This window comes from Poecile atricapillus, chromosome 11 (assembly GCF_030490865.1).
Source record: "Poecile atricapillus isolate bPoeAtr1 chromosome 11, bPoeAtr1.hap1, whole genome shotgun sequence".
Taxonomy (NCBI): domain Eukaryota; kingdom Metazoa; phylum Chordata; class Aves; order Passeriformes; family Paridae; genus Poecile; species Poecile atricapillus.
In genome coordinates this window covers 10,511,001-10,531,378 of record NC_081259.1, presented here as the reverse complement: position 1 = coordinate 10,531,378, position 20,378 = coordinate 10,511,001, and the positions used below count along the sequence as shown (strand labels likewise).

At 38.2% G+C, this 20,378-nt stretch overlaps 1 protein-coding gene across 1 annotated transcript in view; it reads left to right on the top strand.

Moving 5' to 3' along the window:
* Window positions 1-1,286: 1,286 nt before the first annotated feature.
* Window positions 1,287-20,378, top strand: part of GALK2 (galactokinase 2) — a 46,605-nt gene continuing 27,513 nt past the window's right edge. The window contains exons 1-5 of the mRNA XM_058847145.1: window positions 1,287-1,433; window positions 3,405-3,493; window positions 4,632-4,755; window positions 9,712-9,802; window positions 12,733-12,879. Coding sequence (XP_058703128.1) covers window positions 1,381-1,433; window positions 3,405-3,493; window positions 4,632-4,755; window positions 9,712-9,802; window positions 12,733-12,879 — 504 coding nt within the window. The 5' untranslated portion in view covers window positions 1,287-1,380. The remainder of the gene's footprint in view (window positions 1,434-3,404; window positions 3,494-4,631; window positions 4,756-9,711; window positions 9,803-12,732; window positions 12,880-20,378) is intronic.

Here is a 20,378-nt window from a genome sequence, read left to right as displayed (position 1 = left end):
ACTGCGAGGGGCTCCTGTGTAAAGTGTGGGAGGATGGAATCGGGCTCTTCTTTGTGGTGCCATCCAATAGAACAGTGGGCAGAAAGTGATGCACAGAAAAGCCAACCTGAACATGAGGAAGAACTTCTTTACTGTGCAAGTGACCATGTACTGAAACAGCTTGCCCAGAGAGGTTGTGGAGGCTCCCTTACTGGAGATATTCCAGAACTGTCTGAACACAGTCCTGGTCCATATGCTCTGGGATGACCCTGCCTGAGCAGGGAGGTTTGACCAGATGACCCACGGTGGTCATTCCAACCTGAGCCATTCTGTGAAAGCTTAGCCTGTTGCTGTGACCAGCATCACTGCTCAGCTCCATTTTGCTTTACTTAGTGCTGCTGAATAGTTTACCTGGGGTGCATTTACCATAAGCAAATAATACCTGAGCAGCAGTTTTAAAGGCCTAAGCTCTTTAAATCCACAGACCTTGCAAAGCAATGGCTTTGTAAAGATTTTTACATGTTAATTTCTGATGCTGCCTTCAACTGAGTGATGCAATCCCCACAACAGACCGGCTCTGCCTCCCCATCTCCGCAAGGCCTGCTGTTCCCACAGACACCCAGGTGCATCTGCATCTGCAATATTTACTGGGTCTCCAGGTTTTCCTCTTGTTGGTCCTGTTGGTTTTGTATTACGGTTTCTGACAGTGGGTTGTTTTTGGTTTTCCCTACAGCTACTGCCAAGTCTTTTAAAAGCTGTGTTTGTATTCTGCAACTATACTAATGGGAAAATAAATATTTTACCTAAGAAAACCCACAATGAAATTTGTTGCTGTGCTTCCTTCATTCTGAGCACTTAAAGCTCCCTGAATAGGATGAGGGACAGTAATATAGATACCAAAATGGACGTACACCAAAACACTGAGTGAGCCTGTGAACACTTCTGAAATGATCAGTTCCTTACAAGATTCTGCAGCCATTAATCCGAAGGTAACAGGAGCCACGAGGCTGCCTGTTGGGAAGGGAGCTGGAGGAGCCACACACCACAAAAAACATGGGGAAACAGATACCCATCCCTCCACGCCATGAGGGATGCGACTGTCCATTTATTACTTTCACGGCACGTGCATTTTGCAGGAGCATCGGCAGGAATACCAGAAAATGCCAAACATTTCTTTCGCACGTAGCAGCAGCTTCCCTGTCCCACGGGGCTGTGGCGGGCGCAGGGCCGAGGGCAGAGCGGCCCCCCAGCCGAGCGGAGCGGGGTGCCGAGCCGAGCACCGCCGGCGGGGCGGGACGGGGCCGGGCCGCCGGCGCTGCAGCCCGGAAGGACGCGGCGTTCGCTGCCCCGTGACCGCGGTCCCGCCGGAGCCGCCTCAGCCAGGCCCGCGGTGGAGCCGCCATGGCGGGGGACAGCCCCAGCGCCCTCCCGGTGCAGCTGGTGGAGCAGCCCAGGTGGGTGGGTCGCTCCCCGGCCCCGCCGCCGCTTATCCCGGGGCGGGTGGGCGCTCTGCGGGGGCCGGGGGAGGTGGGAGGACGGGTGAGTAAGCCCGTCCTCATGCTTCGGGCTGAGATGCGAGGCGGTGTGGACTCGTGGCATCGTGGTTTTTCCGTGACACGACCAAAGACTTCCCGGGAAGCTCCCGCTGCCCGGGGCGCGCCGGCCTCCGGCCCCTTCTCCCACCCACAGCAGCCGGGCCCGCCCTGACGCCCCTCGCAGGGTGTTGCTGGGGCAGCAGGAGGAATCCTTCATTCATTCATTTATTCATTCATTTATTCTTTCATAATTTCGCTTACATCATTTCTCCCCCAGAGTTTTGGGGAATACTGCTTATTCTCTCGTTGTGTTTTGCTGTAAAAGGCCCTGGAGGAGAGCTGGCCTGGTCTGTCCTTGGAATGGCTGCGGCACGTGCCGGCTCCTGCTCCTTGCCCATGGAGTTGCGCTCGGTGTGTGGAATTAAAACACGAACGAACCTTTTTGCCTGTGTTAGCACCGCACAAGAGGCACTTATTAAAACGCCGGTTACTTGCATACGATTGCACCATAAATCCCGCGGAAACGACAAGTCCAACATTTCCAGACTTGGAAGTGTGAAGTTGTGAGGAGTGCCTTTGCTTTAAGGCTTCTGACAATTTTCTTCTTGATGTAGGTGCTTGAAATGCAGCGTGCATGTTGCAACATCAAGGCCAAAGCCTGTAAATAGCCTTTCATCAGGCCTGCTTGTAAAACCCACATTAAAAAAAGAGATCAATCAGCACTTAGATAAACATGCCCTCATGACTGCTTTGTTTGTTGTCTCTTGGTACCAACACTACTATAAAAATATCTGTGAAACAAAGCAGCATTCTAAATACTGACACAAAAAGGAATAAAGTTAACACCTAGAATTCTGCCAACAGATTCCCCCGTGGACTATAATATTATTAATGTGATGTAGAGAAGGGATTGTACAATGAAATGGCAGAAATTGCTTTTGCTAATTGGAAGAGCAATGTACTAGTCAATACTAGGGGAGATTATAAGAAAGGGACCTAATAGACCTAATACAGCTTTGTAACTGGGCACAAGGATAGAAAGGAACTGAAAGTTATGTTTAAAAATATTGCAACAAATCATATTTTGTAGCTTTCCATTTATAAAAATGGTACAAAACCTTTGAATATAAGTAGCTGAACAATAACATAGCCTTTATAAAGATGTACAAACAAAATAATTGTGGAATTTTCTAACATCTGTTTCTCATTGCAGTCTTCTTACTTTCAGTTTGCATTAACTAGGCTTCCAGTTCCAGATTTAGATTAAATGTAGAAATCTTATCAGGGTTCCTGTTACTGGATTTTTGTCAATAGACTAAAATTTTGCTTTAAGGTAGTTTCAAAATTAATTACTATCAAGTTTCCTATGCTTCACTAAGATAATGGCTTCATCTGTTCTCAGCCCTCATTTTCCTACTGTTCTGCATGACACACTAAAGTATAACAACTTTGCAAGCATCAGGCAGAAGGTTGGTACCTTTACAGTTGCTGGAAATAAAGCAGTATGACAAAGCTGATTTGCTTTGAACTTTCAGTAGCACATCAGGCACATCTAAATTGAAAACCTGAAGTACTTTTGCTGGAATCTTGTGGAGTGAATACTGTCATAAATCATGGGGATAATCTGAGGTTTGGAATTTTAGTTCTATGTGTATGTATTTATACAAAGATGGGTAGTGTCAAATGTAAAAATTGATAAAAATCAAGATTAGGTAGAGTCTTCAATGTTCTGTGAAGAGCAGAAATAAGCAGCTTAACGTCACTCCTGATGTAGCAGAGAAAATTCCACATACTTTAGGAAGCTGAATTGAATTTGCTTCAAGAAGCATTGAAACTTCCCGTCTTTTATGCAAATATAGTCCTTCTAAATGTTTCTAACCTTCCTTTCAGATTGCAGAAACTGAAGGAGATGTTTATATCAAAGTTTGGATCAGCTCCCAAGTTTTATGCTCGTGCACCAGGACGAGTCAACTTAATAGGTAAAATAGAAAAATTAACCTTATGTTATTTTACTTCATCTGTCATCATGGAAGTCTAATAGTTTAAAACACAGAATGAAAATGCTGATCTTAATTTTATTTTTTCAGAGAAGTTTCTTGTGATAAATTTAAAATCATATATAATTTAATAGATTTTACTATATATTTTTATAAAAAACTCTACATGCATATCAGTTTTGGAGAAGGACATTTACAGACAGTATTGATGGTTTTGAAAATTGGAGTAACTTGCCAGCTTATGGTTTTTAAGATTATTTAAATTTACCAAATATAACCAGCCGCACAGCAATGCACATGATAAAGCATGAAATGATTCTGCCATCATCTCTTCTTTACTCTTCCATGGAGATGTGTCCATGGAACTCGAGTGGGTGTGATTCACTGGCAGACTGGAGAGTCACAATTATTTTGTGTTTAGGTCTTACTTTTATTTCTGTAGCAGCCTTATTTTTGAGATTTCTCTGTCCATGTTAGGATTGTGTTCTCCCTGGAGCTGAGTTTCTTGTATATATTCGTAAAATAATCCTACACATTTGAAGACATAGTAAAAGGATCCTGAAAAACAGAGCTGTAAAAGTCAATTAGTTTATTGGGCAGTTAATGTTAATTTTTATCTCAGTGTTGTGTGAACATCTCATATAGACTAAATAGACAGCATATGGTAACTGGGAATTATTCCCAAGGGAGAGGATGTTTACTTTACTGCATACATTTTCTATTTGTTACTTTATGTGTTGTATGCAACTGTATTAATGATTATTTAAATAATGTAGTTACCTTCTTGGAAAAAGGTCCAGAAATTGTATGTATATGACAGTTCTCATTCTTGGACAATATCTAATCTACATGGTGGGGATTTTTTAAAATTTTCGTAAGCCACTGTTAAAACATGAATATTTATAAATAGGTGCAATAGATTAAAATCACTAAAGAAAGAAAAACTTTTTGTAAAGTAATAAGAAATGGAGGAAATGTACCCCAAACTTTAGGTAATAAGAGTTGAAACTATAGTAAGAAATTGTCTCATCCAGTAAACAACACTGAAGCCTTGTAGAAGCTCTGTTACTGTTATTCTAGAAAGAATTATTGAAAAGTATTTTCTTTGTTTCTTTGCTAGGAGAACACATAGACTACTGTGGTTATGCTGTGCTCCCGATGGCTATAGAACAAGATATCCTGATTGCAGTAGAACCTGTACAAACTCAAGTAGTGCAACTGGCAAATACCAATTCTTTGTACTTGTATGTAATTACTTTGTTTATTCATTAATTTTTATGAACCTCTTCATGCATTGCAATACAGTTTACATTTTCAGAGATCTGACAGACTTCCATTGCAATACAGAGTCTGATTGTGTAAAACAATTTATATCAGCAGATGGAATCCCACAGACTGACTCCACGCTGTGTGTATTAGTTTAGAGCAATAGCTTTGCAGCTGCTGTCTCCTACCTGTTTGTTCATATTACTCTGTAAGGCCTGTGATTTTTTAATCCTTCAAAAGTGCAATTCTGTCTTCCCTTCTTTTATCTCATCTTTCTTGATATAATCCCCATAATTGGCAGCAGCTCAGTTTCTTCTGAAGAAGGGAGTGAAATGTTTTGTAATCGATGACTGCAAAAGTAAGGTAGCACTCCCCTGCTCTGGAGAACCTGTGACTGTGTTTTCACAACAGCTTTAGGAACAATCCTGGCTCAAAAAAAACTGTGTTCCTTCGCTTCCACTTCCTCCACAGCTGTTGTTCACAGAATTATAGGCCAATTTAGGTTGGAAGGGACCTTTGAAGATCCCTTGTAAATGATCTTGTTGACCTTCTGCTCAACTCCCTGCCAATGTCTTCCATGGATTGGGAAATCCCAAAACTGGATGCAGTATTCCAGCTATGGTCTCACAAGTGCTGAACATAGGGAAATAATCCTGCTACTCTATTCAACTTCAGGCACATTTTTCTGCCTCTTTGTAACAGACTGATACTTGTGTAGTTGCATGGCAGTTCAGATCAGGTCACTCATCCACATGAGCTTTTGTGGACATTTTGCAAAAATCAGAATAAGCAGAAGCTTAGTTTAAGCCATTTTTATTGAGCCATTTGCTTAATTGGTAAATTAGTTCCTGAAAGCACAGTGTGTGGCAGCACAGGGACAGGAGCATACTATCCAAAGTAGGAAATACTTGAGCACATATTCCTGCTTAAAGCTCAGTTTGTTATAAACACATTCTGAACTGCTGCCTGTGACTAAAACAGTTGAAAGGAATTTGTACTTCCATACTAAGTATAAATACTCAGAGATTTTTCACTTAGTGGAGTATGTTTTCACATTATAGTTGGGCTGAACTAAGAGTTTGCCACTGCCAAAAGGCAATGGCTTAGCTTCTTTTCTCCCTAGTCTCCCTGATTCTGTTTCTAAGATCAACTTAGCCTCTGACTTTAAGCAGGTGTAGAGTACTTGTTTGATCATAAGGTAAAGTGTACTCCCCCATTTTTTGCTTGGATAATTTTCTGTTGTTTTAGTGAATTGCCATGCACTCAGCACTAAAGCTGACTCAGGGTAAACAGTGAGAACAAGCAGTGGTGAACAGGGAAGGGAAGTGAAAGGTGTGTGTGTGGGACCTTTCCCTTTCTTCAACAGCAGCCTCCAACCAGGGCTTAAGCTGTGTTGCAAAATCATTCTGCAAGACACAATAGCTTCAGAATTAAAATAGTTTTGATTAGGAAAAGTTGTTATAATGAACACTAAATAAAGCAGTAATGGAAAGGTAAACATTTTCACTTGGTCTTCAAGCTTTGCTGCATTGTATTGCAATTGAAATGGTGTTCTCAGGACAGTTCCACCAAATGTAGGATTATAGCCTTTGAATTTAAATTGCACACACTGTCACTATATTTTTACATCTGCCCTGGTTTCAGTTTGAAATCATACGCTTTAAGCCTTAAACCAAGAAGAGGTCTCAGAACACAGCACTAAGCATCTTGGTTTTGTTGAGACACTGTTGCTTAAAAACAAAGCTAAAACATGCCCATAATTTCATAACAAAGAAATATTTTTCAACACTTTGAATGTTACACCACATAACACAACTGATGACAGTATGTCTTTTTTTCCCAGCCTGTTACACTGGTAGATTTATGCCTGTGGTGAATGCATATCTATAGGCCTTGGTGAACAAGAACTAACCAGAATCCTCTGTAGAATCACTATTTCCTATTTCATTCTTATTTTGTGAACTGGTAAACATTGGAGCAGTTCTGTAGCACTCCTCCACCCTGATTGTTCATGTTAACTTTTAGTAGAAATAGGACAGAGAACAGGTTGTTAGAAAAACCACGTATTTGTTTTTCATCATAAATTAGCTCAATTGATCTTATGCCTTTTATGTTATTTGGACTAAAAAGGTATCCAAAACTTATTCTTTTGAAGTTCCTGATACCTCCCCTTCACAAAACATCTTTGTAATTGAGAAGTATGTGTAGAGAGAATATCTGACGTTATACTTCTCAAAATGCCTTCAGAAGTACCAGAGGATGGTAATTACCAATCAGTTTCCATCTCATGACAAAACCTGAAAGTTTTATTTGTTTGTTTGTTTTTAAATCAGGGTATTTGTACAGAAGACTCAAACAGATAAACTGACATTGACAAGACAATAAGAATCTGTGAGAAAGAGCCAAATTGATCTCTCAAAAATAAGGATTATTTACTATTCAAGCAGTAAAAACACCTCAGTCACACTACCTGAAAGTCCCATCTCTTCTAATTATACAGAAAAATTGAAGTTTTTATGTCTGATTATGGAGAATTGGCATTCTTTTCCTAAGCATTCTTTAAAACTGAAAGGCTGGAACAGACAATATCAGAGTATTTTTATTTCATGGGTATGTTTTTCCCAGTCTTTTATTTTATTTTGTTATAAAGTTCTTGTATTAAACTGACTAATTTTCTGTAGACGGTTCAAAGGCAAGCATGAACATTTACTGATTTAAGATAAAGCTAGGCTATTTAGGAATGATATTTTTTAAAAACTGAATGTAATAGCAAAAAATACATTTAAGGATTCTGGGGATTTTGACAGTCCCACATTCTGTGTTTGTGTGAATTATGTCCATATAAAACCTGCCAAAATCAGCCATTTTTTTTGCTTTCATTTTCTATGTGAGAAGATTGCAAAAAAGAGCAAAATGCATTTTAAGAAGTTATTATTTTATCTTGAGAACCAGCAAATATAGTATGTGTCTTCTTGTTCATTGAAATATTACTCTGTCTGACAGCGTAAAAAGAAATATGAAGATAAAATATTTTAGAACTCGTCTTTGAGACAAAGAGGATTTAGGATTCCTTTTCTCTTAATAGCTTTCACATAAGGTTGCTTTACACCAACGTTGTTTTTTTACAACAATAATTGAGGATTATTGTAGGAAGCAAGCATAAACAAACACAGAATTTTCAAACCTTTGTTACTTATGACAAGTATTTTCTATTTTACAAACATTTCATGTGGGGGCTATTTTATTAAAAAACCATGAGCAAGTTGATGTTTTATTCTCTTGAAGATCATTCTAAATGCACATGAATCTGATATTGGAAAAATTTAAAGCCATTCTCAAACTTTCTTAGCACTCTAATCTCAATACTCACTTTCATTTAGTTCTTGTCCCTCTACAAAACCTACTAGTTTCTGACACTAGCTTTGTGCAATTCTTTGCTGCTGCACTGTTGATAAAATCCTGTTTGTTACACTAAGCAGCTTACACATTAAAATGTACACCAGTATGATGGGTTTGCACTGTAATTAAGGTTAAACTTGAATGTATAACTGGCAAAATGGGAATTCTAAGTTGATACTCAAAGTACAAGATGGGTTATGTGCCGTGGAGCTGGGAATAGGTTGTAGGCTGGGAGTACAAGTGGAGTTCCTCACTACAGTGGGGCAAGCAATAGACTAGATGAACTGTGGGGCCACTGCAACACTGCTTGTTGCTTTGGGGGTTGCATGACACAAAAATTGTAGCCTTAAAGTGCACCAGAATAAAGTGAGCTTTTCAGACATTGCTTGAAGACAATTATATCATAGTAAATATTATTTATATTTGCATAACTTTTTCTCCATAGGTAACAGAATAATTAACTGATAAAAACATATTTTCACTGGTATCCATTACAAGTATTAATTAGTGAAGTCCTTTTGGACGAAAATAAACCCAGGAAATCAATAATCTATGTAGTTTACTGGGACCAGTGTAAGAAGGAAAAATTCCATCCTCTTAGGAGGTGCAGACTGTCCCCTGAAGTATTGTTTATTGAAACTGGTTTTGTTACTGTTAAATATTTCCAGGAATTCAGCTGCCTCTGTTCATATTCTTTAGAGGACCTTGCCTTGTAGAGCACATCTTAGTCTGGAATTTTTGAATATTTTTAATTTGATTTCTTGATGTTCTCAGTACCTTTGCTGTTTCTGTGTTGGGAACCTGCTGTCATGACATCAAGCAGATAAAGTTCCTGAGTGTTCAGGGGTACAAGACTGCCAAACAACTTGCACGCCTTGGGGACTGATGCACCTCGTTGAGGCCTCTGCGTGTCACCCATGCCCATTTTGACAGCACCTAGCTACTCTTTAGGAACATTCAAGCTCACTATTTTTATTATTTTGAAAGAAAGATGGAGTAGGAATTATCCTGGAGGAAACAGATAAAATATTTAAACCAAATATTTTTGTCTTGTAACATACATGATATAATTCTGCAGCATTTGGCCTCTTTTAGTGAAGTGCCATTCAGAGTAAAGGTAGTGAAGATTCCTGAGCAGGAATTACCAGAGAGCCTGAAGTTTATCTGTCTCTTGTCAACGTTTGACAAATATGATTATTTAAATTTTCACTTCTAAAAGTGAAATCATAATAGCTACACATACATGATGGAAGGCATCCTGCCTTAAGGATGTCAAGGGCAGCTTAATTTCTGGATTTATTTAATATATTCTTTCTAGTTAATCAAGAATTATTATGCTTTCATCTAAAATAACCATATAGAAATGATTAATAAAGAAGATATGTAAAAAGATCAAACAACAAACCAAGACAGAAAACTTTGCACTGAAAACTGTCAAACCAGTTTTGTCCATCAGCAGGTGGCAGTAACAAGCCACGTTTTTTCAAACTAAATTAAATACAAATTAAAGCCTCAAGGTTTTTCTGTTTTTGCAGGGATTTCAGTACTAGTGTTAATAACATTCAGATTAACAAAACCAAACCTCAGTGGCATAACTACTTCCTGTGCGGACTGCAGGGTATTCAGGTAAGCCAAATACATTTTATTTATGAAATTAATATAGAAGTAAAATACAACAAGAATACCTATTTACCCTCAATATGTTTCCCTGCATTCTATAGCTTTTTTTAAATATACATTGAAGTATTTTTATGTTAAATCTTAAAGAGGAGATATGAGTGAGTTTGCTTCAAAATATTTGCAGAGCACTATTTTCATCTCTATAAAACAAATTACAATAGCAAATAATTGCTTAGGAAAGTTGTGATCAAACATTATCAGGATGACATTTCTGTATTTTGAAGTCAGAAGGAATGCTATCCAATGGAATTATTTAATTAAAATCTGAAAAATTAAAATTTAATTAAAATCTTGAAAAAGGTTTGGAGGTTTGTCTTTCAGGACACAAAGATCGTATCTTAGCCCTTTTCTTTCTATGGGAGCATTTAAAAAACATGGACTTCCATTAAAGCTGAAAACCTATAATTTGTGCACAACAGCTGAGTGAAGCTGATTCATGCAGTAGGCAAAAGCAAATGCAAAAGCCAAGTAAACAGCACACAGAAGAATCCATTAAGAACCATTACTCATCCCGGTTTTCAGGGTTTGGAATTTGAATGGGATTTTCAGAATGTCCTGAGTTAAAAGTGCAGCTATGCAGGAAGGGGCACACTTACGGTAAAGGCAGGAGCACAAACACACAGATGTTTTCCTGTCTGCCCACTCCAGCTTTATCTCCCTGGGGAGCTCCCTCTCCAGACTGACCTGAGGACCCAACTGTTGTGCAAGCAAGTGCTGGTCGTCAGTGCTGCCCTGGGAGGCGGCCTTAACTCATCATCGAGGCTCTTGGAAATCTCACCTGCTGTTTGCAGGTGAGGCACAGAATTCACAGAATTCATGGCCCTTTCAGGGACAAAAAAAAAAGGTGACTTCTCTGCTTGATGGCAATCGAATGATATTTCTGGAAGGACAGATGGGCTAAACAGTGGTAGCAGGTCAGGAACAGGGCGTCACAGCCAACCCAAATTTTGGGTAAATGTGCTTTTTAAGGCACATGAAGTTTGCCTCAGTATAGGCCATCTAGGTCACCCCACAGGATGGTCCAATAGATAAGGACTGCAACTGTTGAAAAGCCTACCTCAGACCTGCTACTGGAGTCTTCAAAATACAATATTCAGAACAATTAGTGCCACAGATCACTTTCTTACAATTCACAGGTCCTAAACAGCCCCCTGTTCCTATGCATAGACCCAAATAAATTACTTTTGTGTGCAGTAACATGAGTAACATGAGTATTTTCAATTTTGTATTGCTCAGTAACACAGGCATTTAAATTGCACTAACTGTAGAGATATAGATTAGGTTTCTTTACAATATATCCTTTCTTACATTAAGGCTTGCATGACCAATTGACTTTATTTATTTTGCAGTCTGCTACTGAGATTTGTTTCCTAAGGACAAGCTTTCATACTTGAAGGTTAATTTGCAAAGCAGGTTTGCAGACTCTAGCACTGGCAGAAAATAAGCATAAATGTTACAGACTTAAGAAACTCTGAAATACAAGTACTCAGAGGGTCCAGCGGGATAATCTGTTTATATTAAGTTGAACATGCTATCCTTTTGGGACAGAACTGTTACAGAACTTGGCAAAGTCCATTTTCATTTTTGAAACTGAAGTACATTTCTATTTAAACATCGCGTGATAAGTCTGCAAGCCTGATTCACGTTCAAGACAATCCAGAAACTGTGGATCAGTTTCTGGTTACTCAAGCATTTTCTGTTTATGAACAAGCCTGTCTAGTGTTCTTCATGAAGGGGCATGGGCAGCAATAGTATTCTAGATAGGAATTTCCTTTATTTGTAAAACAGAAAATTCAAAATAGATTTTGAAGTGATGGTAGAAGACTTTAAAGGAGGCTTTTTGTGTTTGCCGATCTCTACCACTGGTATTTATGGTTGAAGTTGTTTCAGGAAAAGTAGGAGAAATCTCTTGAAGGTGAACATTTCTTTATGAAAACACTGTTATTTTTTATGATTATTGACACAGTAACATAGTTTATTGACGTATAAATTGCATCAGAAGTTATCTATTCATATAGCCCCACATACAGTCAATGATTTTTTAATAAGTATTGCATGTTTTTTTCAAACTAATAGCAGAGAAAAATTTATATAAAAGTGATTATAAATAAAAAGACAAAGCAACTAAAGAATAATTAAAAGAGTATGTACATGAGGATTTATGACTTCTGGATTAAATGTATTATCTGTGATATCTATCATGTATGTTAAAATATTTTAAACTTCATTCAAAAAATAGCATGCCAGAGACCAGCCCTGCTGGTAGGTGTGTCTTTGTGGCCCTAAAGCACAGAGTTCCTTAAGTACCATTGTGGTTTTCCCAGTGTCGGTCGTGTGGGTGCTTCAGGACATGAGTATTTGGCTTTGAAAACAGCTGCATGGCTACTGGTTCCCCCTCGGCGTTGTGTGGCTCCCTAATACCACGTGCCAGTGTTGGAAGTGAAACATAAAGTGGACCTTGAGCTTTTTGTGGTGCCTAAAATGAAGAGCTGTTAAGAAAAGGACAAAAGTAGGGTATAAAAGGATTGGTAACTTCGCACTGTCACAACGGCAGCTCAAAGCAGAGCCAGTTGCTGCAAAACCCACCCACGAAGCTTGGTAAATTCTTGGGCGTGCAGCCCAACCTGAGTTCTGCTTGGGGTAGTTATATGTTTGTGTACAGCAATTGCAGACATACCTTTGGCTGAAGCCTCACCATTGGCTTTGTTTGTAAGGAATAGAACGAAAATTTTGCTTTTGCTTTATTTTGGAGATAACAGAAGCAGGTCCTTGCTTCCAGCAACTCAGCAGAAGGATTCTCTTTCTAAGTATCAGAAAATTGCAAGCCTGAGCCTGTCTGTACTTGAAACTGAGATTGTTTATTTTTTCATTGTTAGGAACATTTTGGTCTTAATAACCCAACTGGAATGAATTGTCTGCTAGATGGAACCATCCCTCCAAGTTCTGGTCTCTCTAGCTCCAGTGCTTTGGTGTGCTGTGCAGGACTCGTGACACTCCGAGCTAATGGAAAAACCCTCTCTAAGGTAATTTACTGTAAAACACGAGAGTGTCAGCAGTAAAATTCTACTTAAAATTAAATATTGTTAATGCCTGTAAACATTAAAAACACGATACAATTGTTTTTGCAAAGAGTTGTTGGATATAAACTTAAGATATTGCACAATTGAGCAAACATCTTTGGCCAAATTTTGGCAGGATTTGAATTTGGCAAGAACACAGGCTTGCATTAAAGCTGAAAAAAGGAGCATTATTGTAAGCCTGTATTTTGGCCAGCCATCAGGTCCATGCCTGGACCAGATGTGCTATCTGTAGGCCAGGGCTGAGGATATATGTGCTGAAGCATGTGGACCACACCCCCGAGGCCTTTACTCTCTCCCTGAATGACTTTTCATGGCTTTAACAGCAGAGCATCTGTTGGAGGCCTGTGGAACAATTTCTTGATAAATTATGTAATCAGCACAAAGTAGAGGTAAAATTCTTCCATCTGACTCTCCTTATTCTCTTCACAGTTTTTTTGAAATGAACATATTTACAATCCAAAATGTATTCCTCACTTTTAAACAAACATTAGTCTAAAAACAAACCCCAAGTATGTGACCTGTTAGCAGTACAACTGTTAGCACTGTTTGGCTTGTGTAATACAGATTTCTGGAAGAGTCATGGCTCTTGAAGGTGCCATATGGGAATGAAGTTCTCTCTATTCAAAATGTCTGGTTAAGTGAAACTAGGATCTTAAATTAGAACATTGTCAGGAAAAGAACTGATCTAAATGTGACTGTTACACGTATTTGTGCCTATTGTCTAAGACAGACATTCCCAAACTGTGGTATGAAGCCAACTGAAAGTGGCACATGATGATGGCAGCTGTTAACTCTGCTTTTAACAAGAACTTCTCTGAGCTGTAAGGTGAACAGATCCACAAAACAGAAGGTTTTGTTGAGATTTACTTCTCAATGAAGCTGCAGTTGCAGGAATGCTCTCGGCAGTGATTGCACAGTCCCACATTGCTCAGGCAGAAAGGAGCAGGGCTGGTGAGGCAGGAAGCTTTTTATGTAGGAGGATGTGGCTACAGTTACAGTCACCCGGACTTGTGTTGGTGTGTGATCAAAGGTCAGTAAGGGGCTGGACACTGTAAGAAAGGCTCTGGTTTGGGAGGTGAGATGTGTAGATCAGTGGTAGATGAAAACATGGAATTGAGGATCCTTCTCAGATGAATGAGAGTGCAGTTAAAGGGTTAGAGGTGACAGAATGTGTACCTGGCCTGACAAGAAGCTTCTGGTTTTGCATAGATGGTCCTACCACAGGTCAGCACCATCTCTGATGGTGGTCACCTCAAGAGCAAAGCTTAGGAACAAATGATCCAAATCACTGGAGTTCACGTGTTCAGAAATTTGGTATCTGCACAATCATAAAATTGACAGAGGTCAGAAAGCCCAAATTTTATTAGGTAGTAAAAATCTGTATTTGGAAAACCAGAAGCCAGGTTTTCATTATTCCAATTCTGCACAGTGTTCTTCAGAGAATAAATGATACGGCGTGTATCTTGAGCTGAATTTACACGTGGCTTGGGAGTACTGGCTGGCATTATGCCAGACTTGTTGTAAAGAAAGGTGCAAAACTCTGTCATTTTCATAGAAAATTATGGAATAACAGAAGGAAGACAGAGACTCCAATGAATGTCTTTTCTTCTCCTCATGTGTCCTATTCAATCCTCTTCTTGCTAGTTGAAAAATGTGCTGAAAGTTAAGCTTGTGTCTGAAATACAGTTGGACAAACACAAGAGACACAATTGCACATTTTTGTCAGGAAACCCTGCTGTCTGCAGCCAGATATTTTGGACTTGTGATGAAAAATGTGCAATTAATGTACAGATGAGACTTCTCAATAGCCACCATAGGAGCAGTTAAGAACATATCCAAGGTTTTATATGCTTGCATAGACCAAGGCACCTTGTGTCATGGCTAGGAGAAAGGGTGACAGCTCTGAAGGCTGATTGCTTTTGTCCAGGCTTTTCCAGTCCCCAAATCTTACAGGACAGTAAAAACTCATTCAGTGCTTTTGGCTAATTTATTATTTAGCATTGGAGACTTCTTATACGTAGCTAAATTCAGAGTCTCTGTTGCACTGGATTTATGCTTAGCCTTGCAGAACTGCCTTGTATAAGGCAGGGCTAGTCTGAGTACAAATTAGAGCAATCTAGGCATGTGAGTCCTCAGAAGTATAAAACGTGCTCTGGCCACTTCTTGCCAGCTCCTAATGCATCCTGTGCTGGTGTCAAATGGGATCTGTGCAGGATCCAGTCCTGCTGGCTCTGTGTCAGCAGGGAGCTCCCCCATGGCAGGGAAATTCTTAGCTGAGCACAAGTAGGGGCTTTCCAGATCCTTTCCACTAGAAAGCAAATCAGAACCGTGCATTTTTAAGGCTCTGGATATTTATGTGTTTGTTTATTTTAAATAAGAAGTATCACTTTACCCCTCCCATCCATCTTTTTTTTTCCAAAGGCTTTATAGTTGTGAAAGTTGTAAACTGTAGTATTTATAAGTAAGAATATTTGGTTATGATGGTAATTTTATGAGAAAAGATTGACTTTTTGCTCCTCACTAGTCTGATGGACTTTGCAAAATCTCAGTATGATGGTTTGTAGCAGGAAGACAGGAAACTTTTGGCTTTGGAATGAAATTTGGCTGAATCGTAGGGCTTCTGTAGCCAAAGTTATGAAAAAATGACCTTTTACTGAATGGAACATTTATCTGTTTTGTTTCTGTGAAACTATTTTTATGAGAATATTTTAGTTATACGCTCTTTTGCCTGATAAATGTAAGTTTAGAATAGTTGCTGTAGAGTAAAAGTCATTGAAATTTAGAGCTTTTATGAGATAACACTTCCAGTGTGAGGTTTGGTCCCAGAAAATTAAGAGCCAAAACTCCACAAAATTAAAAAAACACTGTAAAAGCATGGCTAGAATTTCATGGTGGCTAACTTTAAAAATAGCACTTTTTTGACATTGAAAACAAAATCAGAAAAAAACATGCTCTCACTAATTGTCTGTAGCAGTTTGCAATAGGGCATTGTTTCAGTGAGCATACAATATTTTTTTAAAAAACCCATCGTACACATACACAATAGTTAGGGAAAATACCAGTTCAAGACAATTCAGCCAGATGTGCAGTGCTAACCAGTTGCAGCAGTGCAATAGCATTCAAATAACGAGATGGAAAATGTAGAATGTGATCTTTAAAAAGAATCCATTTTTCTCCTCCAAACAGGATACCAATCTAAGGCTGTGTTGGCATCTCTCAAACAGCAGTAATGCTCAGTAGTAGTAGCTCTTGATTTTAAAGTGATTTTTATTTCACTGTTACAAATTCAATCTCTTGTATAACTTTTCATCAGGAGATGATACTTTCTGTACAGGAAACATAATAATTCTCTAAAGTGTCCCAGCTTTGTGTTTCATGGTAGGAATTAATGAGTACAGAAAATCACTTAGGACTAAGTAACTAGATTTATTTGAAAGATGTAATGATAATGTTGTTGTCCAAATGTTAGATCTTGTGAAAGTAAGGGCTGTTCAGTCACCTTAACATTTTTTTTCTGTTACTCAAGGCTGGGTAGCTGTGCACATACTTATTGGGAAGAAGAGATCAAAAGTGAATAGGGTTTATCTAATTTAGTGTGAAATGTTGAGCATAGGAAGGGGAATCATATTTGGCTTTCTTTAGACTGAGAAAAAGCTAAGACAGACAGAATAAATAAAAGACCTAAATCTAATCTGTAATGGCACAGTGTCCATTCGTTTCATTTTTCCCAAAATTCGTATGAATTTAAGTGTGGGTGTTAAATATTTTTAAACAGTATTTCAACAGTTACTATATCAGCTAGTGTCACTGGGTTCAATGGGAGAATAGATAGGCCATCTGGAATACTTTCTACTTTGTTTCTGAAGCCTCTATAAAATAAGGAAAGTGCTAGAGTTGAACCCTTTATCACTCCTAATCCATAGCTGTCTGGCAAGAAAACCTGTGATTTTATCCATACTGATAGTATGACTTTGAAATTAGTAACTTGTGCTGATAATACTCCTTAGGATTGGATTATAATTTATTTCATTTTACTTAAAAATATTTCTTTTTATAATTTATTTTATTGATCTATCAGCAGTCTTTGATAGATGCATGCTCAGGTTAATTATATGAGCAACCAAGTTGTTTACACAACAAATAGCACATAGATACTGTATTTTAAAGTACTATTAACACAGAGAAATGCTACAGTTCCTTTCTCCCAGTGGAACTAAAAAAACAGGGCTCTTGTTAAGCTTGGCTGGGTGTTTGTAATCAAGGGGAAACAGAGTACTTTAGAGCAGTGGTAATCAAAGCCCATAATCTCTCATCAACCAAATTGATAACCTTCTATTTGAGCATGTTAGGGGGCAGACAAGTCAAGCTAAGATTGCTAAGATTGCTGTGCTTATGAGGACATCCAGATACTATCTGACAAATATATTCCCATTCGGGAAAAAAGTAAGTATAATTACCTTGCAAAACATAGATGAAGTTCAGCTAATTGGGATTTTATGTGCAAACTGGAAGCAGATGGTAACTTTCAGCAACCTATTCCTAGTCAAGATGAGATAATAAAAAAAAAAGGCATTCCTGGGGGTAAAAATGACCTCAAAAATTTGGGCATAATTTTATACCTTACTGAATGAAACATAGTACCTTATATTTCAGAAGTTATTTTTATACCTATATGCACATATATAAAAACATGCACAGATTGGGAAAAAAATGACAGTCTGACTAGAGTTGAAATATGTTGTATGATGGAGAATGTTTCCTTCTTACTTTAAAACACTCATCTTTATCTATAAATGTTTCTTCTGCCTTTTCAGTCTTGTGTATTGTGAACCAAACTCTGTAGAATTTAATAGAAAATCTACACTACATTTGCTATTAAATTACCAACATTATTTGTTGTAAAGGAAAGCAACAGTCTGAGTGACTTCTCAGATTAGTTTGCCAAAATGGTAAGGAATGTTCATGGGGGACCATTACTTCATTTCCATAGAGGGAGTAAATATATGCACAGCACTTTTGACTGAATTGATATTTAAATACTCCAGTTACTTAAATTTGCATGCTGAAGAGAATTCTGGAGCACTGAAAATAACAGTGCTAAAAATAACTTACATTAACTAATTCATTCTCTTCATGGAGCTTCCATTTACAAACAAAATTAAAAATGAGAAGAAAACTGGTTCACTTTAAAGATCAGTTACCATTACTACTGCACTGTAGTATATAGAAAATCTAGCACACTTGGGCCAAAATGAACTACATTAAACCACTGAGGCAGATGTAATTTAATACTATCATTTTACTGAGAAGATTGCTTTATTTTGGCTGCTGTCATTCTGGATTTGTGTATATCAAGTTTCTGTGTAATGTAGGGTGAGCTGTTCCAAAAAAATACTAAGCAACACTAATTCTGTTTTACTAACAAATATTTGCCTGTCTCCTACTCACTAATTTTCTTACTCTTTTAAGGGGTTTACTCTTACACAAGTTTACTTCTTTGAAGGGCTGTGTGAGATTGAAAGGGATTGATCACTGGTTTGGAACATATTAACAGTGACAGTTATATAGGGACAAATTCTGTCACAGTTTACACTCTGTCCAGATCCATTATTGCATGAGTGACAATCAGAGCAGTTGGCCCTTGGCCTCTTTGTGAGCAAGAGGACTACTAAATGTGAAATTCCCATATCTGTCCTCACTCAGATAATTCTTTAGTTTTCTATTTTTAGGATTTTTTTTATAATTAAGTGATCATCTGTTCACTTTCCTTATTCCTAGGATATCTAAATACCTTTCAACACTTAGGTCTTCATGCTCATTATCACTAAAATCAAACTGATAGAAAGTAAAATAAACAATGGGGCAACAGAGAATCAAGTGAGCTGTATGGGGTAGATTATAATTTATCAATTCTTTGACTTGAAAGACCAAAAATACTCAGCTGGAAATCTAAACCTGAATTTGAGGTGTTCCATATTGAAACATAAGTAGAGAAAAGCACATATTAGTGAAAAGTATCATTTTACTGAAAACTCACTTTTTCCATTAAAAATCCAAAACAAAGTAACATGATGCAGAGCTACTGATGAGTTCTTATTACAAGAAATCTCTCCATCTAGAGTAACTACACAGAAGGCAACTAATAATAAAAAATCTTTGTCAGACTAAATTATATCTCCACTGATACGATTTCCCAGATTAGACTTTCTGCATGCTGGATAGAAAATCTCGTGACTCAAAGATAAAACAGATTTAAGTGGTAGTAATTTCTTTCTTTGTAACTCAAGATTGACTTGCTCCTTATCAGGGAGAACCTTAAATTGTTTCAAACAAAAAACAGGAGTAGTTAGTAGAGTCTTAGATCAAAAGCTGGCCTAGGTCTGCACAAGGGGGGCAGTTGCCTGCTAGACAAAGGGGTGTTACCTTCTGCAGTGGGATACATTCTGGCCAGACTTCAGAATTAAGCTTTGCAAACGAACAGCCTAAAAAATACATCTTGAAAACTGTTAGTTTTAGATATTTCCTAGTGCTCCAACTAGCATTGTCTAAAACCTGACAGCAGCTTCCTTAGGTAATTAATTTACATAAATTTCCTAATGCTTAATTGTTTGTTAGTGAATTGCATGTACTGAGATTCTTCTCCTAGTGATGTGGCTTTATATTGTTTTAATTATGGATATTCTAATTTATTGCGTTGTATCTTTTCTTATTGGATAAACAGCAAAAAAACCCAATGTTAATCTATCATGAAACTCATTGATTCTAAACATCTCCCATGGAAGCGCAGCCAACCTGGCATGTGTACTTGCCAACAGCTATAAAAGTAGTGTTTGTGTGGATGGTATTTGGTCTGGCATTCAAAAGCTGCAGTATTTAGTGTTTCTTGACAGATCACCAGGGAGACTTCAAGGTTTTACTCACCTGCCAGCTACTGCTGCTGTCATGTTACGCTCATCCCTCCCCCGTGTTCAGAGGCTGAACAGAGCCAGTGTGTAAAGCAGCTCAGGGTATTGCTAGAATAACTTCAGGTATTTTTAGTTCCCATTCCACTACCCCACTCCCTGACTTCACTACAGTCAGCAGAAGGGAACAGTTTGCTTCAGCTCTGTCACTGCCAGGTTTAAACAAAGGGACTTGGCACAGGCAGGGCAGATGTGGTCACATAATCACTCCTAATGACTTCAGTACACCAATCTCAGGGAAAGAGGTGGAATAGTAGTGCTGAACTGCTTGAGGTTGCATTACAGTGTGCTTATGTTAACACTAATTAACACACATTTTATGTGGCTCATTTGTCACATTAAAATTGCAAATGATACAGTGACATTTTCTCTAAGGTGTCTAAGAAACCCTGTTAAGTCTCCCTTTCTCCTTTCTTACCAACCAAGATAGTTAAACTGATAAAGATTCAGTAAAAAGCCACATGGAATGATTAAAGGTAC